At 40.3% G+C, this 25,957-nt stretch overlaps 1 protein-coding gene and 1 long non-coding RNA gene across 6 annotated transcripts in view; one reads left to right on the top strand and one right to left on the bottom strand.

Annotated features, from left to right (window-relative positions):
* KCNN2 (potassium calcium-activated channel subfamily N member 2) overlaps window positions 1-25,273 on the bottom strand; it is an 84,555-nt gene extending 59,282 nt beyond the window's left edge. The window contains exons 1-3 of the mRNA XM_034432780.3: window positions 22,909-25,273; window positions 21,463-21,558; window positions 9,126-9,544 (exon numbers count right to left, since the gene is read on the bottom strand). Coding sequence (XP_034288671.2) covers window positions 9,126-9,544; window positions 21,463-21,558; window positions 22,909-24,081 — 1,688 coding nt within the window. The 5' untranslated portion in view covers window positions 24,082-25,273. The remainder of the gene's footprint in view (window positions 1-9,125; window positions 9,545-21,462; window positions 21,559-22,908) is intronic.
* LOC148115107 (uncharacterized) overlaps window positions 24,239-25,957 on the top strand; it is a 197,644-nt gene continuing 195,925 nt past the window's right edge. For all 5 annotated transcript variants that reach the window (XR_015732175.1, XR_015732177.1, XR_015732174.1 and 2 more), the window contains exon 1: window positions 24,239-24,367. This is a non-coding gene — a long non-coding RNA (uncharacterized LOC148115107). The remainder of the gene's footprint in view (window positions 24,368-25,957) is intronic.

Genomic DNA, 25,957 nt, shown 5'->3' with positions numbered 1-25,957 from the left:
ATGGTTGTCTTTCCTGTTGGAACTTTAGAGGGAGTGTATATTTTTAGTTCCCTCAAGCTGTCCATTTCCCTTTCCATGGCTTGCTCCCATTTCTCTCTCTCCTCATTTGGTAACCCCAGTACGTCCTCATATGTGTTGGGGGTTAGTTGGTTATTGTGTAGGGATAATATGTAGTCCCCTAACCTTTCTGGCCTTTTGCCCCTGTTTGTCCTGACTGGTCTGTCAGGAGGTGTCTCTGTGTCATGCATGTACCTAGCTTCTCTCTCGGTGAGTGCGTCTACTTTAATGAGCGGGTGGTTTTCCTTCCATCCCTTCACTGGTATTTCCTGTCCCCTGGGTTTGTTCTTTCTGTGTTCGGTGTCCCTCTCTGCTTGGTGTTTCATTTCCTTTTGATCATCCCCTGGTCCGTCCTTGTTAAGGGACACCTCGTTGAGGTGTATTTTGGACCAGTTAGCGTTTTCGTGAAAAACAGCTGTTCGTGATATCACGAAATTGTTGCTGTTGTCTATGAACCTGTATCCTTTTGTTCCCGGTTCATAGCCCATGAACCTCAACCTCCTGGATACCCTGTCCCCCTTACGCCTGAGTTGCTTGGGTATGTGCACATCTGCCGTGACCCCGAATATGTGTAAGTGTGACACTTGTGGTTTCCTTTGGTACATTAATTCATATGGGGTTTTATTTAGTACGCTGGACCACAGTCTATTTAGAGTATAATTCGAATAAATGAGTGCTTCGGACCAGAAATGCTGCCCTAGGCCGGCATCATCTAGTGCGCACCTCATCATGGTCTGTAGCGTTCCGTTTTTTCGTTCCGCCACGCCATTTTGAAAAGCGGAAAACGGAGAAGTCGTGTATTGGACCATCCCGCGTGCTTTTAACCATCGCGAGAAGTCGCTTGATAAGAATTCAGACCCCCGGTCTGTCATTATTTGCCTGATTTTGGTGTTGTGTTGTGTCTCCACCCTCGCATAGAATTCCTTAAATTTTTGAAAAACTTCATTTTTGTGTTTTAGGGTGTACACGAAGCCATAGCGGCTGAAGTCATCCACTATGGTCAGGAAGTACCTCTTCCTGTACTTGATGGAAGGCCTTAGTGGCCCCACTAGATCCATATGTACAAGTTGGAAAATCGAATTAGTTGTGCGTACTGACTTCTTGGGCCTTGGTTTGGTTTTTAATTTGGAGCCCTTACAAATAGAACACTCGAGGTAGTTCTCACAATCCTTTATTTTTACACCTTCAGAGCATTCCAACATTTTCTGTACTACGGGGAAACTAATGTGTCCTAGTTTCCTGTGTAATAGGTGGGCACAGTTGTCATGCATTGGTTTCCCTATCATTGGTTTCTCCTTCCTAGGTGTCCCCTGTTCATTGGGCTCATCGGTGGTGTGTGTGTGCTCAACCCCCTCTACTTCCTTGCTTGCGTTGCCTGTGCCATTGGAGTTGACCCCTCGGTGGTTGTTCACTTCTGGCTGTGTGCTCTTGGTTGGGTGGAAGAATGGTAGTTCCCCACTGATTACTACTTTCCCTATCCCTTTACCCCCTCTGGTCACCTGTGCCTTTCCTTCTTTGAAAGTCACCTCTACATTGTTATCCTTGCTTAGTTTTAGGGTGGCAAGGATATTATATGGTATATTTGGCACTAGGAGTACTCCTCGTACCATACCTATTCCTGGTACGTATGCATTACCTTTGCCTGTTACTTGTACGTTATTCTGGTTAGCCACTTTCACTACAAAACTTTCTCCTGTGAAAGAGGTTAGTAGGTTGCGATCATGTGTGGTGTGGTTTGTGGCTCCTGAGTCCAGCAGCCATGTGCCTTCCTCCCTGTCTTGGCCTACGTGTTGTGTTTGATCCCCTATGCCGTACAGTGATCCAGTGTGGCTCTCCCTGGAACTGTCCCTGTGGTCCCTCCTGTCTCTAGGGCTAGGTGAATCCCTACGCCTGTGCCTGACCTCTGGCGAGCGTCCGCTAGTGTGTCTTGTCCTTTGTTCTGGTCTATCTCTCCTATGCATCCTGTCCCCTGTATTTTTAGGGCAGTCCCTCTTGTAATGGTTTCTTGACCCACATATATAGCACTCTGTGTTGCTCTGGCTCCTGCCCTGTGGCTCAATCTTTCTGCTGGGTCTTTGCTCCCTGCGGCTTAGGGAGCGTTCCTTTCTAATGCAATCCTCTGATATTAGTTTACTTGTTAGTAATTCAAGTGAGAGCCTCCCTGTCCCTAGATTGTCTATCTGTGTAATAAAGGTGTCCCAACTGGGATCTAGGGAATTTACTATGATACTTATCATGGTCCTCTCGCTTATGACCTCCCCCCTTTGTGTCAGCTGGGCCCTAGTATTATTTAGTGATAGTAAATGCTCGCTCATGGGTGTCCCTGCCTTGAGTTTAGTGGCATAAAACTCCCTAGACAGCCTGGTGGTGCTGGCAACGCTTTGGCAGTAAAACAGTTTGTGCATTCTCTGTATTACCTCTAATGCAGTCAGGTGGTGGCCAATACTGGGGTAAATGCTGGGGGTAATGCTGGCAATGACAATACAGTAAGCTTTGTGATGGATGCAATCCAATTCAAAAGTCCAGGGTTTTTCTGGGGGGTCTGTAACCATGGATAGCAGGTCTTCCTTAAGCAGGGTGCCCTGGAGCTGCTGATTCCAGTCCAGGAAATTCTCCCCATCTAGCCTCAGTTTAGGAAAATCACTGGGTAAAGTCCCTGAATTGTAAGTTAAATTACTCACATTATGTCGCTGTCCATGGTTCCTCACATAAGGATACTCGCAATATGGCAGAGGAACGACTGTGGCAAGTCTGAACTGACTTGTATCTATGTGTCTGCGTCGGTGTAGCTCTATGTCCTGTTCCGTTTTTCTTACAGGGGCGTGCTGCGCATGCGTGAGGTTCATTTCTCCCCAGTCGTCGTGGAGTGAGGAGCTCGTCCATGCTGCTCCCGGATGAAGGCCCCAATCTTCCGGATGGGCCTTCAGCTCCTCTCCGGTTGGCCTTGCCTGCTCGGGATCGTCGCGGATCGTCGCCTGGAGCCTCGGAAAGCGGTGAGGATCGCCGGTGGACGTTGGGAGTCCCGTTGGGGCCGCGAATGGTCCCGGTTGGCCCGGTCTCGCGCGGATGTCGCCTGTGAGTGTCGGGCCGATCCCCCTGCCCGCCGATGGACGTCCTCTGCCTGCGGATGGCCTCGCGGTCCACGGATCTGGTCCCGGTCGTCGGTCTGGTGAGTAGTCCCATCGCCCTTGGCGTCCCGCTTTAGTGGGTGGACCTCTTAGGGGCTCTGGGTGGTCCTGGGTCCACGCGATGGTGGCATCCTTCCCAGGGTGGGTGCCGGTGCCGGCCCTCGTCGCGTTGGGGTCCCTTTTATTTTTCGGCCTGGCGCCGGGATGTACGGCCGGTAGTTTTACCTTGTCCCCTAGGGCCGCGGCGATTAGTTCGATGGCCTTGTTGACTTCGGGTTCGGTTGGCGAGCTTGTAGGTTTTGTTTTTGGGCCTTTGTGTTTTTCGTAGTATTTTTGGTCGGTAGTTTTTGAGTAGGCCCCGATTCCCGCCATAGGATTTAAATCCCGGGAGTCTATTGGTGGATGGTCGGCCATCTTTGATGACGCCGTCTCCCAAGATGGCCGCCGTGAAAAGGGCGCGAAGTCTCCTTCGGCCTTTGCGGTAGGTTTTTGGTGGGGGAAATCTTCCCTTACCGGGTCTCCTTCGCTGTAGTCGGATTCGTCTTCATCTTCCTCACTCGCTGCTTCGGAGCCTTTGATCAGGCTTCGGAGTTCCGCGATGAGGCCGCTGTTGCTTTGCGACGAATCTATCAGTTCGAGGAGTTTTCCTTTTAGGTCGTGCATCTCTTCCTTTGAGGTTTCGTGTTTCGTCCACTCCTCGTTGCTCCTGGCCGGGGTGGATGGGTGGTGGAGTAGGCCGCTCGTCTCGGGTGCCTCTCCTTGCGTGGTTTCGGGTTGGGCAGATCGTCCTGCCATCTTCTTGGTGAATGCTCTGGTATTCACCCTGTCTGTTGTGGTCCCTTGCATGTCGTGGAGTATCAGGATTGGGCTATCCAACCATCCTCTGCTACCATTTTGTAGGTTATGTTCGAGGATCGTGCCCAATAACTCCATAGACAAATTCTTAATGTATCAAATGTTGTTTATTGATTAAGCATCTTATCATTACAGGTACAAGTCTGGAACTGAGGCAGGACCGCGTGGCTGATCCTTAAGTACCCCTGGGGCGTGGCCAAGGTAAGGAGGGGTCATTGGGTTAGGGTGGATCTTGGGGGTTGGCTTGCCCAGCCCCCCTGTTTCTGGATCTGGATCAGAGGCAAGGCATTTATTCATGACAGAATACCACCTCTGTTATTCTTGATATATGACCATTCATTCAGCAACTGAAGTTACAAGACACTGAATGAAGGGACTTATGACCTCTTGCCTGAAGTTACAGCCATTGCAGTGCCCCATGGTCATGTGATCAATATTGGGCACTCTGCAGCCAGCCCACCCTTACAATGGCAGGGGCCCTACAACCTGCCCCTATCTACCTATCGTCCTCCCCATGTATGCCCTTTTGATCCCCTGTCACCAGAGATGGTATTCAGAGGTTCCGACCAGTTCTGGAAAGCCGGTAGCAGAAATTTTGAATAGTTCAGGGAACCGATAAATACCACCTCTCACTGGCCCAGTCCCCATCTATTTTCTGCCTCCTGAACCCCAGTTAATTGGGAAGAAATGGGGATTTTGCTGTAACCTTCCCCTGAAGTGGGGAGGGAATGGAGATTTTACAGTATCCTTCCCCTGCCATGCCCACCAAGCCACGCCCACAGAACCGGTAGTAAAAAAATTTGAATCCCATCACTTCCTGCCACCCCACATATCACTACCTCAACTCACATTAATCACCTTCCTGTTCCTGCTGCTAATGAGGCATGCCTCACCCAGATGCTGCCCAGGGCTGGGGTTGGCTTTGCATTGAGAGAAAAGGTAGAGAAAAGCCAAAAGCAATATTTTTCCCCTTTACAGTGCAAAGCTAGCCCCAGACCTGCCCAGGAGCTCTTTGCAAAGGGGACATTTTGGTGTGCCAGTTTTGTTTTCATTTTTTTATTTCTTCACAGTGTGAAGTCAATCTCAGCAAGGTCTAACAGCCAGGGTGGACATGCCTCAGCAACAGCAAGAACAAGAAGATGGTGAAGGTAGCAGGGGTCTCAGAGTGCAGAGTAGCAAGGGCAATGGGGTGGGGTGGCTACAGCTTCTCAGGACATAGCAAGCAAGCCCAGATCCATGCAGTACAGGGTGCAGGAAAGGCAAAAGGACACAGATGTGGGGGGTGGATAGGCATGTGTGGGGAGAGATATGAAGAAGGGATGAGTTTAGGGACTTTGAAGAACAGGAAGTGTCACAGAATCCCTGAAACTCTTACCTGGCCAAGGTAAGCAGAATGCAGTTAGTCTGGTGAGTTTCTTGTAGATAGGCATGCAGCAATAAATAAGTAACCTTGATCAGCTCATGGTGTCATTTTGGTTTCTTGTGGTTGGCAGGTGGGTCCTCAGCTAATGACTGGTAACATGACAGCAAAGGGGATTGTCGGGATTATAGTCACAAGACATCTCACTTTACTACTCCACTTAGGAACCAAAATTCAGGTCCCCATTGTGGTCATAAGTCAAGAACTACTGGTACTTTCAATACAGAGAAAGACTGCATATTCTTTGGTTGGGAAAAAGAATTGATTACATGAAGAAATCCCATGAATGCAAGCATGATAAAGAAATTAAGGTTCAGTCCCCAAAAGGTGGATTCAGAAACCAACATAGGCCAGTGATAATCCTTTTTTTTTTTTCATTTGGAATGGTGTTGGAATTCCTTGTGCCAAATTGGTAAATAATCTGGGAACAGTGGCAGCTGTTGCCAGAAAGTCCTTTAGCTTCCATTTTATATGCCAGGTACAGTGTGATCTCTTCCTGGATCAGAAGGCCCATGGACCTATCAATTATGACTTGATTATCTTTCAGTTTGAGTACTGAAACCCACTCCATGTTTCCAATAGCTTCCAATGGAGATATCCAGAAGCAACAACTGGCCCAAAATGTAGTTGTGTAATTAGTTACAGGGTTTTTTTTTGCCCACATTACACTACTAAAGTGAGACCTGCACTAATTAAATATGGAATTCTGGGTGCAACTCAAAAATAAGAGCCTTGGTGGCGCAGCAGACTAAAGTGCTGTTAAGTTAAGTAGCACTTAGCTGCCAGCTGCCTGCAATTACTGCGAGTTCAAATCTCACCAGACTCAAGGTTGACTCAGCCTTCCATCCTTCCGAGGTAGGTAAAATGAGGACCCGGATTGTGGGGGCAATAAGGTGACTTTGTATAAAAAAGAATACCGCTTGGGGGGGGGTGGCGAAAGCCCTACTAAGCAGGTATATACAAAAGTATGAAGGCTATTGCTTAACGCATTGTAAGCCGTCCTGAGTCTCTGGAGAAGGGCGGCATATAAATCGAACCAATCAATCAATCAATCAATCAATAAAATGTTTAAAGCCTAACATGACCCAGAACCTGTTTTCTGTATTTTCAATAAGATACGGAAGGGAGGACTACTCTGAGAAAGTGTCATCATTAGAGAAAATGAGGATGACCTTTCTAAAAAGAAAGAGGACCTAGAAAGAAAAAGAAAGAAGAGTATGCTCCTAAATGTTTAAAAATCAATTCTCCTGGCTCCATTGCCATAGTTGTGCCATCCAGCTAGCTACAGAACAGCTGATTGGCCCATTAAGCGCTGAGGCTGACCTCAGCTGTCAATCAGCTTGCAAACTGAAAATTTAACAATCGATTCTCACAAGCTGCAGCAAGCCAATGCCAGCACACCACTGTCTGCTTTCCTTCTTTGGAATAGCAATCTTCCTAAGATAACATAGTCACCAATCCTATAGGGCACGGGTGTCAAACTCGATCGCATCACATGATATATCATGACATATCGCAACATTTTTTTCCTTTGCAGAGCCAGGATGCACATGACCTACACAAGATGCATCCAGACCCTGGGCCACCAATTTGCCAGGCCTGCTTAGGGGTTTAGAAAAATCAGCAAGACTTCCCCATTCCAAAAGATTTCTGGCAACTGACATGATTGGATTCCTTCCTACAATAAAGTTATGGTTTATATGGAATTTGGATTTCCAATTGGCTTTGTGCTTAAGACTGGACTAGAACTCATGTCTCCCCGTTTCTAGACTGATGCCTTAACTACTACAGCTAACTGGCCCTTTAAATAATATATACGCCTACATAAATAAAATAAGAAAGTAAAACATTTTGTATCTTCTGCATGTGAATGCAAGAAGCATGCCATTTATGGACTTCCACCACCAAACTTTGTTTCCTTATCCTTTGATAGGTGCTGATATAAAACTAGGATTGCTATTTTGAATTTCAGCATTGACCATTAATATTGTCCTTACTGGATCAGATAGATTAAATTAAAGAGCTGGTTACTAACTAATAACAATTCCATAGGCCTGAGCTTGTTATCGTTTTCTCTTTCCAAGAGAAGAAATAGAACAAAAATAATTTGACTGCTGAGTGCCGTTTTAGACAGTCTTTCAAAAGTGAATAAATGAAATGTATTCTCAAATATATGTGTGTAAGTCAATGACCCGAGAAATATGTGGAAACTGATTAGTCAAATATATTTTTCATGATGTTGCCTTACTATGCATTGTTATTTTTTTAAAAAAAGTTAATTAAGAACTTGTAACCAGACCAGATGACAGTGAATCACTATAGCATTTTTGGAAACCAACAACTCTAGCAGAATATTTGCAGCAAGATTTGGAGGACATGAAATATATAGCTCCAAATAATTAAAGGAAATAAGTTAAATAAAATTCCCTTAGAATCATGCTAAAAAATAAGCTTCGACTTTTTAAAAAAACAACCATAATTTGCAAATTACCATTTTTGCAGTTTTTAGATCAGCAGAAGAAATATAATGGGCCATAGTGATCTTTTTTATAAAAATGAATGCTAGGAACGTTCATTCTAGCAATATTCATTCTATAAACAAGGGAGAAAACTCATAGAATTCCATAGAATCCAACTGATTCCTACTCATTTGTCGACTGGGATCACCAATATACACCACAGGACTGAAGGGAAGCAATAAGTCATCCACCCCATGCGCAAGAAAATTAAGATATCCTCAGTGGGTTGCTATCTGACCTGTACTTGAACATATTCATTATAAAAGACCTTGCCTCTTCCCTTGGTAATTCTCTATTGTCAACTGTTCTGTTACACATTCTTGCTTAATATTCAACCAGAATCTTCCCATAACTACAATCCATTATCCCTGGTCCTTCTTACTGGATTGGTAGAGAATAGATTTTGGCCTTCTTTATGACAACCCTTCAAATACTTAAAGAATGCTATTATATTCCCTGTCAGTGGGAACATACAGTAATTGCATTCTGATCCATGGTCATAACTATGCAAATAGTTCCTTGTTTGATTTTGTTTTCTTTTTCTGTCCAATTTTGGCTACTAAGACTACTGATAATCATCTAAATCTTTCTTTAATGATACCAGTATGTTTTATTTATTCTTGATAAATATAAATGTCATAACAATAAGAAAGTTGATCACAGTCAATATATATATAGGGGACATAAAGCATTGTGGGGGACCTAAAGCATTGTGCAGAGAAAAGGGTTGCTTTTCTCAGCACAATGCTTTATGTACCCTAAATCTAGTAGGAAGAGAACAACTCAAGGACCTCTCCCTGTTTGAGCTGCATTCCAGTTCCACTTGTATAATGTTGCCCTCAGGTTAAGTTGTAATAAAATGTATCTAGATTCTGAAGAATTAAATACTAGTTCAACTGGAAGTGAAATAAATTACTGTACATTCAGTAAATGACCCTATAGCAAGAGGAAATTACAATTTAATCTTCTCTTTCAAATGCTTAAATATAAGACATTAAAACTGTAAGGAAGGAACCAAAAAGTTATAAACCAAAAAATAATTAACATCCATTAGAAGGGAATGCTCAAATTAATAAGCAGTGGTGATAGAAAATGTGTACAAAATATCACTGAACCAATCATAAAGTATACTTTATGGCAGCTTACCTTTCACAAGCTCTGACAGTCCATGCAGCAATTATCCATAAGGAGATACTAAAAACCAAGAGTACAGTTCCCGGGCATATTGTCATTAAGGTTTTCATAACAAAACGTGTATTGAAGTTGATCTTGTTTAGTGCTCCAATGCTTCTGGATGAGGCATCAGTGAAAAGTTTGCTATGCAAAAGCATAACTCTGGCAATAAGATAAAGTCTCAGGAACATAGGTATGGATAAAATTATATCCACATCAGCTATTGCTGTCGATGGGGTATAGGAGAAGGCAAGACGAGCTGTCCATGTAAAAGTGTAGTTGCCAGGGATAGGATGAATAGCACATACCAAAATTTCCAAGCAGATGAAAAAAATGCGCTCATAAGTCATGGCTATTCTCCAATCATCTGCTCCATTGTCCACCATAAATAACTGGAAAAGAAATGCAGACGCTCAGTATTAGAGAAATATTCGCTTTAACAAATATGAAAAAGTGTATTCTGAATAATACTTCCTCTCTCAAGCGTTTCTCAACCTTGCCAATTTTAAGACATGTGGTATGGGCTTCAATTCCCAGAATTCTCCATTCCATATGCTGACTGGGAAATTCTGGGAGTTGAAGTCCACATGTCTTAAAGTTGCCAAGGTTGACAAGCACTGCTCTAAAAAATAACTTAAGGCAGCCTATCTTGTCATTTAAATGTGTTTCAATCTTAGCAAATGAGGTAAACTGGGACTGTTTTGTGCATGAATACTCTTATATTCCAGCAAGATCCAAGGAATAGGAAAATCTTAAATGGAATATATGACCCAGGTTAAAACTATTTGTATTTACCTGATTTGTTGTTGTTGTTGCCATTAGGCTTGTCACTAATATGTATGTTAGCCCCAGGTCTAAGAAATAATTCTGCTTTCTTGCTTCTTCTTTTTCTCAATGGTGATAATTAAAGCACCCAGAGCAATCCATGATTATTAAAGGTATAATCTGCTTTTTTACAAATTCATTTTGACTGAAGTGAAAAATCAAACTGTTTTTAAAAAGCAACTTTTTATGTCTCTTTTTTCTATGCGAATGAGAATAGGAATTATCAGTGCATACTTAAACTTATCTAGAAATAAATATTCCCATTAACTCATTAGGGCTCTCAGGTAAACATATAATGGAGTGCAGAACATATTTTTAAAAGCAATATGTGACTAAGTTTGGCATTCCTAAAGATTTTAAACCCTTACTTCAAAAATGTCAAGTAATGATTGCTCTCTAATTTATTCACATGGGTAAAAAAATTTGTTATTGTACTGGTGATGTGGCAAGCAATAAAAAATATTTAAAAACAACAACAACCCAACAATTTTACTCATTGTGCAAGTAGCACAAGTAATGCAAGTAACACATCCAAGATATCCTCCCAATAAGGTTAGGTGTATTTCAGGAACAATCAAATGATTTCAGTGGAAATAGTCTTATCAATATATTACAATACTTAAATTTTCTTATAAAAATTAATTACATACACTTTGTTTTATCATAGGGTGGTTGTTGTGGGCAAAATAGGAGGTGGAAGATGTTGGATATGTTTGCCTTTGTGAGTTATTTGTAAAAATAATAAAGATGGGATAGAAAAAAATAAGTAAACAAACAAACAAATAAATAAAACCTGGTAGCCATATTATCAGGTGCTTTCAGTGTTTAAGTTTGCCTTTACCAAAAGCTGAAGTATTTAGTATAAATCTATTTCATTTGATAAACATCTACAGGATGTTTACAATTATTGAGTGAGGTTATCAACTCTAGAACAGCATTTAAATTGGGAGCAGAGGAGGCCCCTAGCAGTAAAACTATCACATTTACTATTTTACCATTTTGTTACAATTGAAAACAAATCATTACAACAATCCCACACTTATATTAGTTGGCCTATTCAGGCATGTAACTAGCATATTTTTCCTGTGCAGCAGGAAAAAAGCATAAACAAATATGAACTTGGTATTTGAACGTCAGTCAGCAACTTGAACAACTTTTTAAGGCATATAATTACAATCTCAAAATCAAATATGGATCATGATGGCATAGCCATTTATATTCTATTAGAAAATAAACTATTATTTTGATAAATCGGATAGGCACATTTAAATTTAGATGCTCTTTATTATCAACATAAACTTCTATGATAAAAAGATTTCTGTCTTAGCAAAGAGGGATATTTTACGTTTTATCGGAATAAGAAAATATTTTTCATTTGAAAATATATGGGTAAGAAGAAACTTTAAAAAATAAAAATTGGCACAGGCAATTTAGAACGGATTTAGAAGTTTATACAGATTATATAGATTATACAGAGATTATAGAGAAAGGCAATCTGTTTCGACTCTTAATAAAAATAATCAGCATGCTCAGGAGTTATGGGAGTTGTTTGGCTATATGTTTAAATATATCTTTTAATTATATTATGTATATATAAATAGCAAATAAACATTCATGCTATCTCATTCTAATAATTCATTAAACATTTAGGTAACAAGCAATTCAAGTATAATTCAAGATAAGACTCTGCTGATCAGAAAAATAACAATGTAGTCGAATAGAACACCACAAATGTTAATTTATGAAGTTAACTGGGGAAACAGAAAACAAATGTATTACTGCACATTAATCCAAAAGTTTACGAAGAAGTAACAAAAATGTTTACCCCTTCCACATATCTGCTGATTTGTCCTGTCTACAATGAATATTCTAGGATGTTCAGAATGATTCTGTTATTCCTTTGTAATCGTATCAACATGATCTAATAAAGGTATTTACATCTCAATTATAAAAACACATTTAAACAATTGTACTTTACTGTGCGATCTTTTAGAAATTCTATTCTTGATATATTTTAGTTTTTTCCCCTCTATTTTTTATCAGCAACAATATATCTTTTCACAGCATAATTTAAAAGGTAGATTATTGAGAACAATGCTATATCAGCATCAATACCATAATCCTAGTTTAAAATCAGCACGTTTTTTACTTCTGTTCCTAACTTCGTTCCCTGCTCTGTTCACCATTCTTGCATCCTGATAAACCATGGTTTCATTTACAGAAACATATTGTCTGAGATTATAGAATGTGTGAAACCAAAATCAATCCAGATATATTAAGATTTGGCATTATGTCTGGATTAATCCTTATGATGGGTCTGAATTATATGATTAACTATTTATTTCCTACCATAATTTTAAGTCAAGAGTTTCTTTTTTAAAATACAACACATCATTGTAATAACAATGCACTGTAATAGTTAATTGTAATATACAGATGAGTATATGTTTGTTGCTATCTCGATATAACAAGCATGAAGGCCAAGTATATTTTCTCAAAACAGCTTTTTTCTTCCCAAATTGTAGCTGTAATGGAGATGATAAAGTATACAATATCTCTAAAGAGTTTACATTCAAATCTGTGGCACAATTCTGAATATTCACCATCAAGATAAAATATATAATTATTAATGTTTGTGGTTCTATCTATTCAGATTAGAATATTAATTCAATTTATGCATCTAGGTTTATAAACAAAAATAAGCTGTTATTTCATTCTTATTTGCAGAACATAGAGAAATGTAGTCTCTTTTCACAGTCTCAATTCACATAACTTTAATTTTCAATACCCCAAGTTGTTAATGAACAATATTTATACCTATATAACATAAAAATGGTGAAATAACTTATTACCACAAACAAAATGAAAAGCAGAAAATAAAAAAGGAAATTACAATAAAATTGTCTACACTGTTATGTCACCGTTAATTCCAGATAACAAAAAATTCAGGTATTAAGGGTATTTCCATTTACACTTTTAAAGGAAATCATGAAATAAGTCATTTTCTGCATTATGTTTTACTGGGTCCAATTTTGGTACAATGAATATATGAAATCATATATTTACTGAAATCAAGGCAAGAATATGTCAGAGCTTTTTCATTATGATTTATATTTGTAGTCCTATGTTGTTCACCAGAACAGACAGCTGAAGTATAAATCAAATCAAATCAATCAGTCAATACCAATACATATTTTTTTTTAATTCACATATATCACAGTATGTCACAGATCTAATCCCAAAGCTCCTAAAGTATACACACACACACACAAACACACACACATACAAACACACACACACACACACACACAATCCTAAATCAGGAAACATGAGAAGTGCAAGGTCAGTGCAATGAATTGACTACAGAAAGAAAGCAGGAAACTGGACAATACCCCTGAATAACTAGCGATCCATTGTCAACAACAAACTCTAAAAAGATTGGATTTGTCTCCCTAAACCTTTCCAAAAGTTAGTAGCAAATTGTATTGTCATGGAAGAATGGAAATGATTAAATCCACTGTCGATAAATGTATTATATTTTAAGACAATATGCTATTTGCTCTTTATTAAAACATCTTTTTTTGTGAAAGGCTAAATAAAGCTATAACTGTTTTAAGAGGCATATTGACTTAAATAAATCAATTCTTAAAGCAGACAGATCTGAAAAAGATTTTAATCAGTAGAAGAAAAGTACTGAGCACAATGAAATCCAAACTACTTTCTTCTAAATTTTTTAAAGTTTGCATACTCTTATTAACTATATTTAACCAATTCAATTTGCTCAAAATTAAATTCTATTGAAAATAGTTTTTGTTTTCACTCTGGTTTTCGTGTGTATGTTTATGAAAATAAATCTGTCATTTATAGGATGAAGAAGAAATAATCTAAAATATAAATGTTTTTAAAGCAATTAAATTAATGCTAAATTATGATAGGCTTTCTCCCTATTTTATTGCTTTTCTCTGTTTCAATAATGTTTCATCCAATAACCTGGCTGCCTCATTCATTTCTTATGTAATAATCCTAAACAGATTCAATATCTCACTCCAATTCCAACTCCTTCAGTAAAATGGCCCATCAACCATATATATTCAGTGGCAACACAAGAAAGGCAAAAATTAAGGGCACCAGCATACAAATAATATGACATGTGTAATGCGACATCACAGCATTAAATCAATGTGCTGCTTTATCATCTTTTCCAGCCATGTATATAGAATAACAGAGTTGGATTGGACCTTGGAGGTCTTCTAGTCGAACCCCCTGCTTAGGCAGGAAACCCTACACCACTTCAGACAAACGGTTATCCAACATCTTTTTTAAAACTTCCAGTGTTGGAGCATTCACAACTTCTGGAGGCAAGTTGTTCCACTGATTAATTGTTCTAACTGTCAGGATTTCTTCTTAGTTCTAAGTTGCTTCTTTCCTTGATTAGTTTCCACCCATTACATAATTCTATAATTATTACATAATGACATTGAGATGCATGTGTCATCATTTTGAAACCAGTGTGTTTTGTCATGGCCTGCTGCTCCACTACTAAGTGTGCATGTTCCAACATCGTTCCAAATGGTTCTAAAGATGTTTCTTCTAGTTGACTAGGAATAAAAGTCCATTGCTAGGTTTTCTTTTCAAGACAATAGAAGGATTGTTTGGAAAGCTACACTAGAATGATAATAGTTTTTCCACACTCTTGCTCACCCTCTAATTTCCATTTCACTCATTGCTCTTGAGTACCCCCAAGAGTCCAAGGTAGCTTGGAGGAGTTTAGCAGATTGCAAAGGGAGAGAGAATCAATTCTAATTTCATGTATGCATATATGTATGCACGCATACACATACACATACACATAAAGCTTATTTCAGGGATCAGTACAGTTAAAACTATATTTTTATGCATGTGAATATTTTTTTAACCTGTGAAATTTAATACAAGGGACAATGATAAAAAAAATCTGCACAATGAATCATGTGTTATTGTTACTGCAATATTTTTTTTATTATGAAAAAAAGCAGACTTTTTAGTTGACTTATTTTACTAATTTAGAATAAACCAATTAATAAAAGCACGTACTATAGGTAGCTTCATATGAAAATTGATTCCTGTTTAAGATTATTAATAATTACATTAAACATCCTTTGTGCCTTGATGATTATATCATCCAGTACAAAATAAGTTGAAAGAAAGGTGTCCGAGTCTTTCTGTCTTGTTTGTTTCCTATCAACAACTTCAGTAAACGGACTCAAGATGGTTTAGAGCAAAATATAAACATCCGCAATAAGGAACAATAAAACATCCATGGTCATAAAGGTCAAACAAATGCAGCATTAACACACCCATGGTAGATTTAAAAATAAAACATTTATAACGTGAAACAATAACAAAAGAATCTCAGGATGTCCATTCCCTCGGAAAATGCCATATGGCAGAGCTCCATCTTTAGTTGTTTCTTGAATGTTCTCAGAGAAAAGGCAAGCCTGATATCAATGGGGAGATTATTCCAGAAGGTCATCACTGCAACAGAAAATTAGTTTCTCTTGAGATGATCTTGATGCAGAATGTGGTTGCTTCAAGGTATGCAGGGCTTTTATAGGTTAAAACCAGCACTTTAAATTCTACCCAAAAACCAATAGGGAGCCAGTGTAGGATTTGAAGAACAAGTGTTTTATAGTGAGTGCCAGTCAAAACTTAGGCCACTGCAATCTTGTAGTTTCCAAGAAGACTTTAAAGGCCGCACCATGTAGAGTGCACCACTGTAATCCTTTTTTTTTAATGACAGGGCATGAGTCATTGTAGCTTGATCCTCTCATTCCAAGTAAGATTATAACTGGCACATCAGTCAGTTGGGCAGATCTCCCTGATCACAGAGTCCAATGGCTAGATTAGTAAGAGTTCAGAAAGGGCCTCAAGTCAAGACCAGTCCTTTCAGAGATATTGTTTTTCCATCAAAAAGTAATTGATGAATAGGAGAACACCAATGTATCAACATTAACACTAAGTTTATCTCCAGTGTTATTGTTCTCATATATATCCTTATACTCTCAAGACACTAGGAAAGGACCTCCACAGCATCTCCAGTCCAGGCAGAGTAGCTGATACTACACCTAAACTGTTCGACGTAATGGCCTGTGAGAATAACCTTGACGAAAAGGAGGAAGAACCACAACCAAGGTAATAGTCAGATAAAACAAATCTAAGTCCAAAACAAGAATGGAATTGGAGAGAGGAACTCAATCTTGTCCTTCCCTTGTAAAGGGAACTTTCCAAAACTTGTAAAGTTTTCTTTGCAATATAAAGATATTAAGAATTAAATATGAGAATATTATATTAAATGTATTGTATTCTGGGGGAAATGTTGTAACAGAGAAATGGAAATATTTAAGGAAGAAATGAAGATAGGAGGAGTAACAAAAAGAAGAGGAAGTCATTGAAGAAACACTGAGATACCACATGGAAGGATGTATTATGTGTTTGTTTGTGTAAAATATATATATATATATATATATATATATATATATATATATATATATATATATATATATATGTGTGTGTGTGTGTGTGTGTGTGTGTGTGTGTGTGTGTGTGTGTGTGTATAGTTAATATTTCGGGTTTTTTCCCGTGTAATTGTGGATATATCCCTAAAAGGGTAGAAGCGACGTTTCGGCAGAATCCCATCTGCCATCATCAGGCTTATGCCAGTAGTCATTTTGCACTAACTGACGTTGGAATTTCAAATCTGGTGCTGGTATTCTGGGATGGCTCCACCTTTTCATTCTGATTGGTTGGGAGTCCCAGTATGTGTTTATTGGCTTGATTGGTCCATCCCAGAATACCAGCACCAGATTTGAAATTCCAACGTCAGTTAGTGCAAAATGACTACTGGCATAAGCCTGATGATGGCAGATGGGATTCTGCCGAAACGTCGCTTCTACCCTTTTAGGGATATATCCACAATTACACGGGAAGAAACCCGAAATATTAACTATACACACATACATACCCGTGAAAACTTACATAAACATATATATATATATATAGTATTCTTTACAATAAAGGCAGGGAGGCACATTCCAATTTGCAAGATTCTTTTACTGTATCTCTATAATAAAAGAGTTTTCCTATTCATAACTTTTATGTTCAAGTTTGGCCTATCTTGAAGGGCTCATACAAATGGCTTCTCTGCAGGAGCTTCATGTAAATATTAAACAGTAAGAGAAAAGGACTACCCACTGCAGCAGGTCCCAGAGTATCCACAAGGATTGCCTCTCCTTGCCCATAACAACTGATTAGAATTGCCTAGTGCAGAAAGACAAGTAGTGCTGCAGAACAGGCCCAAATACCCAATTACTGCAGGCAGTCTTAAACAATACTATAATTAACTATGTAAAGAGTTGAAGAGAAGATGAGAAAAGTGCATTCTTCCATCCAGATCATCTATTAGATATCATCTAAATGTCTTTAAATTTAATTTTAATTAAATTAAAATTTAATTTGCTTAACACAGAATACCATCTACATTTCTTCTAAGAATAAATATTTATTTTGGCCACTGGCCAAATATATAAAAGCTAAATCATTTTAATTATTAGTAGCATCCTAAATTACAAATTTTGAGAATATTCATGTATCAATGAGGCTAGGGATCCCCAACCCCCGGTCCATGGATTAGCACCAGGCTGGAAAAACAAGGCCACACAAACAAGTGAAGCTCCATCCACGGGATGCAGGAGCACACGAAAGCATGTCCCCTCCAGTCCGCAGGAAAACCTCTCTCCACGGAACTGGTCCCTGGTACCCAAAAGGTTGGGGGCTGTTGAACTAGCCCATATGAAAGAGACAAATTTGAGCTCTGAAATAACTGCTTCTTAGTTTCAGAAGTCTAAAATTTATATTCCAAAATGAAAAATGACTCAAATATTGTTAAACCCAATGATTAATCATTTGCAATGATTTCTATTATCATATTAAATTGAAGAATCTATTTAATAGGACCAGGGATTCAATCAATATTTCTGGATAATACATATAACATATTTCTGTCAATTTTTGGTTGTTTAGGGACAGTCTGGACTGATGACAGACCGGACCAGCCTGAAACTATGTAAGGAACTATTATTGTATATATGCATATGGTTCATTTCCATAAAACAAGTTGAATGCATGTCAGCATCAGTGCTTAAAACCAAGCTGATACTAATCTTATACTTGAATTCTTACATTTCAAAACCTTCATTCACATGTATTTGTTTTAAAAGCAAGAATTTAGAGACACTACAGCAGACCTCCATCAGATACTCTCCTATATACCACACAATTTCAAAGCATCTGGAGAATACCAGGCTAAAGAAGATTAAGAAAGAAAAACATCATTGCATCAGGGAGGCACTATTTATATATGTTTAGGTCCAGATAATTATTTCCATCCCATTACTCTGTCTACATTTTCTTGGAATTGAAATATAAGAGATTTAGACTAATGGATCATATTCTGTAATATAACAAACAGAGAATCAAATGACTCCATGCAGTTGTAGTTGACATTACGGACTCTGAAAATGGCGGATTTTGGCAATTTCAATTTTTAAAAAAGCATCAATAAGATGTTAAGATTTTCTGTGTAGTTTAAAAGCTTTACAGAAAGCAAATATATATTCCCCTCCGTTGGCAGTCTTATAATGCCACCATTAAAATAAAAAGGTCATTATTCTTCACCAAGAAGTGGAATAATTATATCTTTTTTTCAAACATGAACATATGAGATATTATAACTGTGATTATTTGTCATTCCAAAAACTTTAAAGTTTTGATCAACATTTTGAAGGAAATGTTATTTTAAAAAAAATTCCTTTGCCAAATGAAAAAAATATATGCCTATTTTTTGGAAAAGAAAAGTTAGACTTAGAGTATGTACATTATACTAATTTTATTAGCTTGAGAAATCCTCTAAACTAAAAAAAAAAAGTTTCCAGGTGAGATGTCCTCAACTTTGAATACTTTCTATAGAAAGGTGAAATGGATATTTTCTTTCTTTTCACTAGTATATTTCTCTCATTTATTCAGAACACAAACACAGCAATTAAATATAAATATATGCTATATAAATATACCAGTAAGAAATAAAACCATTCAGCATAAATAAAAGTTCAGGTTTTCCAGAACACTGTGAATAACAGATGATAGATAGATAGATAGATAGATAGATAGATAGATAGATAGATAGATAGATAGATAGATAGACAACAGATACTTAAATGCCTTAAACTGGTGCAAAAAACCTTTTTCTGATACTTAGAGCTGTCCATAGTGCTGAACAAGGTAGATTGCTGAGTGTGTTATCTTTCAATACAAACTGAGTTTTAAAAAAACTATTGGCATTCATTTAAATTCATGCAGGATCATTTATTTTTTCCAGTAGAGTAAAGTTTAGTATAGTAACCCTTGTTTTATGGTGCATTGGGTGTGTGTGTTTTTAAAAAAATCTTTCTATTGTTCCACATAACAGTAAAAAGAATAAAGTTCACCATTAGTATAAGAGACAGAGATAAAGAAACTGTTCATTGTATTTCCAAAATACAGATGAAATCAAGATGAGATTGTTTGGGGTGTAGTTTTATATGCTATGCAAACACTTTTCTGGTTGATTTTAAAATGCCCAGGCCAATTCTTTAAAAAAAATAACACTATGCAAGTGTTTGAACTTTCTATCACTAAGATCTCTAGGGACCATGTTACTGGAAAGCTCAAGGAAACAGTTTGCACTGAATGATTTTATATGACACTTTTTGAAACTAAAATAACCTCTGAATTAAGTGTTACTCCCAAGACAGTCGTTATTTGGTACTCTGACATTTCTGAATACAATGTATGTTACTAACTTCATAATTGAATGATTCCTTGTAGAACAATTAGAAAAAGCTTTTCCTGCTTTTGCTAAATTGTATCATGTGAATTAAACTTGCTTCAAGGGCATTTAAATCATTAGAGAAAAACTAAACATGAATTAAAATAAAATATGAATTAAAATAACATCATCCATCATAGCACTTAGGTGAATCAAAGCAGAAACCTCATTTGTCCCTGAGATTTGTCTTATTAAGGAGAGTGAACTTTCTTTTGGAAAATTGCTACATCGGGCTTTGTTTGGGTGCATCAATTTTGTCATTAATATTTCTGTGAATAGTGAAATTTGGTAATTAGAAAATGGTGGAGATTTCACAAGGACTGACTAATCCTAGCTAAAACATGTGTTGAAAAAAATGAAGAAGAAAGTGCATATTTTAAAATTTAGTATCGCCCAAAGATATATAGCAGTAATAACTGCTAACAATAGTAAAAACTACATAAGAAACTACCGTATATTAAAAAGACTGTTTACAAAACTTTCAAATGTTTATTTATATTACATCCCATTTGCAAATAAAAAGGTAGAAATGGCAACATTCCAATGCTGATGAAGGAAAAGTTGTGATAGCTTATTTAATATCTCTTCAAATATATAAAAGTAAAGACTCTCTTGAGTAAGACTACAAGTTATTATTCATTAAGTTTACTAGGCAATAATAGAGAAGCCTTTATCACTTATTTCTTTTGGGACAGCAAGGAATATCTCAAAATTATTAAAAATTGGTAGCTTTTTCCTACATAATCAGAGAGGTATGATGGTTAGTTAATTTGTAATCTGTAAATGCATTTTATATTAATATTTTAATCCAAATTAAGTCCATCAGATCATATGACCTTGGACATCTTCATAATGTATGGCTCAGTTTGGGCATATCTTAGGAGGCTTACAGTGACTGTTCACTACATACTAATATTTACCTCCACCAATGAAAACATTTTCTGCTCATGGAAAAAAATGGTATCATTTTGTTCAACGTTGTATAGGTTGCACAAGGTTGCACCTTTTATGATGTTCTTCCTTTATGGAGGTAATGACCATGGCTGAAATTACTTTAAGAAGAAAAAGGGCTATGCCTTTTAATCTTGAAATGAATCAGATGACAATCTTTCTTCAAAATCAGATCAAATCAGCTATCTTTTAACCAAAATGTGCTTTAAATTCTAAGACTACTGTGGTTATTGCAAATCCTACAACATTTATGGATAGAATTTAGAATCTCTTGCTCTATGTTTTTATAATCTTTTCATTTTTAAAAGCTACTCAGCCTTTGTACATGAGACGTTTAACACAGCATCACCAAGGTTTAATATTTAGAGGTGACTGGAGACTTCATAGTCATGTGACCCAGAATTGATTAACAAATATACACTTATTGCAAAATAACAGACATTATGTCCCTCACTTTTACATTAATAAATTAACTGCAAAGACAGATAAATACAGCTATAACATGCAGATTTCTATATTCAGGTCTTATAAGTAACGACACCATCTCCAAGGCAGTGAAAAAATGTATTAATGCAGTCTGCTGAGTTTCTATGAGATGTCCTTGAAAAATACAGATTCATATGTGGTACATACCTGAATTTCCCTTGCATGGTATACAATAATCAGACCAAGCAGAATGATTGTAGAGAGACTAATAAGGCATTTGAGGGCTAATGAATACAACGACTCCTGCAAGAAAAAAATAGATATTTTATAGGTTGATATTTTTTTTGTCCCTTGTTTGGAAGATCTCAGAGAAAAATAGTGGCTATCTAGTTAAAAAAAGATTTAGTTCACCAGCAGAACAAAAAATTGATTCAAATTAAAGAAAGTTACATGACCACAGATTAATACTTAAGGATGACAAAGTAATGGGGAGTAATAGAGTTGCCCTTTCCTCCATCCTCAAGAAATGATTCTCATATGCTACAAAGCTGGGCAATTCTTAGCAAAAGGCTTAGCAAAAGGCTAAGAATTTCAGAGTCAAAGGGAAGATTACCAGGAAACATGGCTATAGATTAGACTGCAGAAGTCAGTGACAAAACTCTTCCATAATGTTGCCAAGAAAACTGTGTGGACATATCCAAGAAGTTGATTCAACTCAAGACACTTTGCTTTACTCAAATTATAGCTCCATAAAAAAAGTAAAGACTTCAAAACCACTCATTTAAAGAACTGACTTTCTCAAGGTTATTACTGTTATCAATGAACTAGCCAATACCTTTTCCAGCTTTGCAACATTGGCAGAAAAGAAAGAATGTTTAATACTCAGCTGTTGCTACTCTGTTGAGAAACTACAATCTGCTAATGTCTGTGTGCCAAATGCAGGGAATCTTAGTGGCAAAGCATCCCTAGTATTCATATGGAAGACGAAAAATGATGCAAAGCAGATATTAGAGAAAATATTCCAAAGGTAACGTCTATTGGTTCTACAAATCAGTAAGTTACTCTTTGAACAGTGTAATGCATCACACCATTTGCTCAAAAACAAAAAAAGCATGGCTGAGTTGACATTCTACCTATCTGCAGGGGGAAGAAAACTTAAAACAGACACTCATCAAAGCAATCCAGAAAAGTTGCCCTGAAGATGATTTCCATAAGGAAAAGTTGGCAACTGAAGCACTATCATTGAGAGCTCCTTATGCTGGAAAGCACCCCATTCCAGATTCCCTAGAATGCAGACTCAAGAATATCACTCTTACAGCCATAGCTATTAAGAATCTGTGATTATGCGTCTCCGAACGGGTTTGTTAATAGTCAACAATCTTCATGGGGCTCAGTTAAGCGTTCAGGATCAAAGTCTGAACCTAAAAGGGGGAGGGGGTAAAGGATGGGGAAATACTTAAAGCAAGTGAAGGAGAAGGGATAAAATAGCTAGGGATATGCCAAAAGCAGCAAAACAAAGAAAAGGGAAAGGGAAGGAAGGGAAGGAAAAGGAAGAGGGAAAGATGCTTTTAGAAATATGATACAAGAAATACAATACACGAAAGGCGAGAAGGTACAAGGCGGTTGATCGTGGGGGGCGGAGAGTCTCTCTACCTTGGTGTAAGCGCCCCAAGACAGTTCGGTTTCGATCACCATCACTACGATCCCGAACATGCCGAAGATCAGCGCATAGTCGCTCAGCCGCTTCCGCTTCTCAAAGAGCGCGCGGCGATGTCCCAACTTGTAGCCGATGTTCTGGTTCTTCTTCTTGCTGGTTTTGCCGCCGCTGTTGGTCTGGCTGCCGCCGCCGGCGGATCCGTAGAGCGCTAAGTTGTTGGAGTTGTTGTGCTCGGGCTTGGAGACCACGATCTCGGGGCCGGCGGCGGCAGCTGAGGCGGTGGGGCTGGAGTGCGGCGGCGGCGGCGGCTGGGGCTGGGGCTGGGGCTGCAGCGGCTGAGCTTCGGAGTCCAGCTCGTGGAGGTTCCTACGGGACGAGCTCAGGTTGCTGAGAGGACGCATGACGCCGCCGTTGTACCTGCAGCTGCTCATGGCTATTTCCGTGAAAGGGTTGCTCTCGCGGCGCTGCTGCTGCTGCTGAAGTTGGTAGTGGTGGCTGCCGCTGCCGCTGCCGCTGCCGGTGCTGCTGTTGGGACTGCCCGCCGGTTGGGGCGGCGGCTGCTGCTGGTGCACGCTATGGCACGGGTGAGAGTGGGAGTGGTGGTGCTGGTGGGGCTGGGAATAGTGGTGCGGCTGCCTGAACGAACTGGCATGGCTGGAAGGGGTCAGCTCGCTCACGTTGAGCTGGCTGCCCTGGCGGGAAGAAGCTGCGGAGCAAGAGAGAGGTGAGGAGCGAGTCCGGAAGGCGACCGACAGAGGCGACGAAGTGCGAAGAAGCAGCGGCAGGTTATCGCCCGTGGCAGCCGCAGCCCCGTAATAAACGCAGCTGTTGCACTGGAAGCACGGGCTGGACTGCTGCTTTGGCTGCCTCTCTTCGCTGTGCTGCTGCTGCTGCTGCTGGTGCTGCTGGTGGTGGTAATGCGGGTGTGGGCGCTGCTGCTGCTGCTGCTGCTGCTGCTGCTGCTCTGAGCAGAAGCTCGGCTGGAACTGCAATGGGGTTTCCATGTCAGAGCTGTTAAAGCTGCAGGAAGACCAGGCGGCGGTGCACCCTGCGCAATGCGTTATGGTCGGCAGAGGGGAGTCCTGTTGCCGCCACGACGGGCCCATCCCGGCTCCCGTAGAATCCAGGCGACGAGTCCGATTGGTCGGGCGAACCAAAACAACGGGCATCACGTCACCTGGAAGGGGCGAAAAAACTGCAGCGTGAGAAGAACACCGCGCGGGGAGGGGAGCCAAGAAAATCCCAGGAGCGGCGTTTGCTGTTGCTGGTGCTAGTGACAGTTATCAAAGTGGGGGGCGCGCTGCTTCTCTCTTTCCCCCCCCTTCGCTTGCCCCCTACAGGGGGGAATTCCTCTTGCCGCCACCAGACACCCCCCCACCCCAGTGACAGTCCGGGAGGGAGGAGGGGAGCTATCACCAGTACCATCCGCTGTTGATGCAAGAACTGCTCAGACAGGTAAGGGTGATCCCTCTCCTCCTCTCTATCTGGATTCCTCCAGAGCCTGTTGAACCGGGGATTCAGACCTTAAATGATAGCTTGGTGTTTATTATATTTCGCTATGATATCCTACCTCCCGCACCATTTGTGCTCTTCTCCCCCCACCCCCACCCCGGAAAAGGCTAAATATTGTGGGGGGGCGCTTTGGGGGGGGGAGGGAGTGAAGGACAAAGGAGGGAGATCTGCAGGGATTTATATGCCGTATAAAAACCTTTGCAGAAACTTTCAAGGAAGGATTCCACAATGTTTGTAAATTGCTCCCGAATCGGGGGGTCTCGTTTTGGGTGAGGAAGCGAAAGGACAAACCGTTTGGGGGGGGGAGGGGGGTAGAGGAGGATAGGTCTTCCCTATTTTGTGATGGGAGGGGTTACCCTCAGAGGAAACAAAAAGGACGTGTGTGGCGTTTGCATCTTCGCCTGGCAGGTTTCACAGCTTCTACCCTGCAATTTTGCTGGGAAAGCCCAGGGATGCCCGAGCATAAAAAAGCAGGAGAAGATAGTAAAGCAATACTCCAATTCTCAAACCGCTTGTCCCAGCCTAAGTATATTGTCAACTAGAAGAAGAGCGATCCGGAGGGAGAGCTCTGAGGACTGCGGCAGGGAAAGACCGCTGAGGAAGGAGGATTCCCAGCTCTAAACAAAGGGAAATCCCGGAATGCCAGCGCGAAAGGCGGTGCTCGCGTTCCTCCTCCCTCCCAAGCGACGAAACGGGAAAACGCTCTTTCGGCTGCGGGGGAGAGGAGGGAGGGAGGGAGTGAGGGAAGCTTATTTAGCCCTTCCAGGCTAGCCAGCCAGCCAGCCCTTCCCAGGAGAAGGCGATGAATTTTGTGCGAGCGACCTTTGCTAGAAAGCGGCGACACCACCAGTTGGGGCGGGAGCCGGGCGAGCCGCAGTAACTCCCGCCAGGCTGTGCATTGGCGCGGGGAAGCCCTGGCGGTGCAGTGAGAGGGCGGGGCGGGAGAGCCGGCAGCCTTCTCGGCTGGGGGAGGGAGGGAGGGTTTCCCCGACCGCGCGAGCGCGCCGCCGCGAGAGCCTCGCCTCGCGCACATTTACGCTTTTTCCGAAACATGCCGAGCGGCGCTCCGCTTCCACCGTTCGGGCTGGCCTGGGGACCGGCTTGGCTCGGGGCCGCGGCGAACTGCTCAGCCTTGGGTAAATCCTGCGGGACGATCTCGCCGCCTCTTGGCGTCTCCCGTGCGGGGTTCCCTTGAGTTTCCGGCGCCGGTGGGATTCTGCAGGACGGTGGGCAGACAGACAGGCATATAAATACAGAGGATGCAGCGGGAGCTATCCCGGGCGCTGTTGCTCCGCTGCCTTGGGGAGGGAAAGGAAAAAAAAAAAACCCTCCCTGAACGGGAGCGAAAGAGCAACAAATAGGTTTTCTTTTGACAAGAGCGCCAGATTGTGTCGTTGAAACCGACCCAGCCAGTCCTGACTTTCAAGCCTTTTGTTGTAAGCAAAGTACAGTCCTCTTAGAGACGCCCCCCTCCCCCTTTCTTTCCCCCTCAAGCCCTTTCTAACTCTGGCTCGAAACAATAACTATAAACCT

This window comes from Pantherophis guttatus, chromosome 2 (assembly GCF_059756535.1).
Source record: "Pantherophis guttatus breed Tessera chromosome 2, ASM5975653v1, whole genome shotgun sequence".
In the NCBI taxonomy this organism is placed as follows: domain Eukaryota; kingdom Metazoa; phylum Chordata; class Lepidosauria; order Squamata; family Colubridae; genus Pantherophis; species Pantherophis guttatus.
Note: the sequence above shows the minus strand (reverse complement) of the source record. Positions and strands in the feature narration are given on the sequence as shown.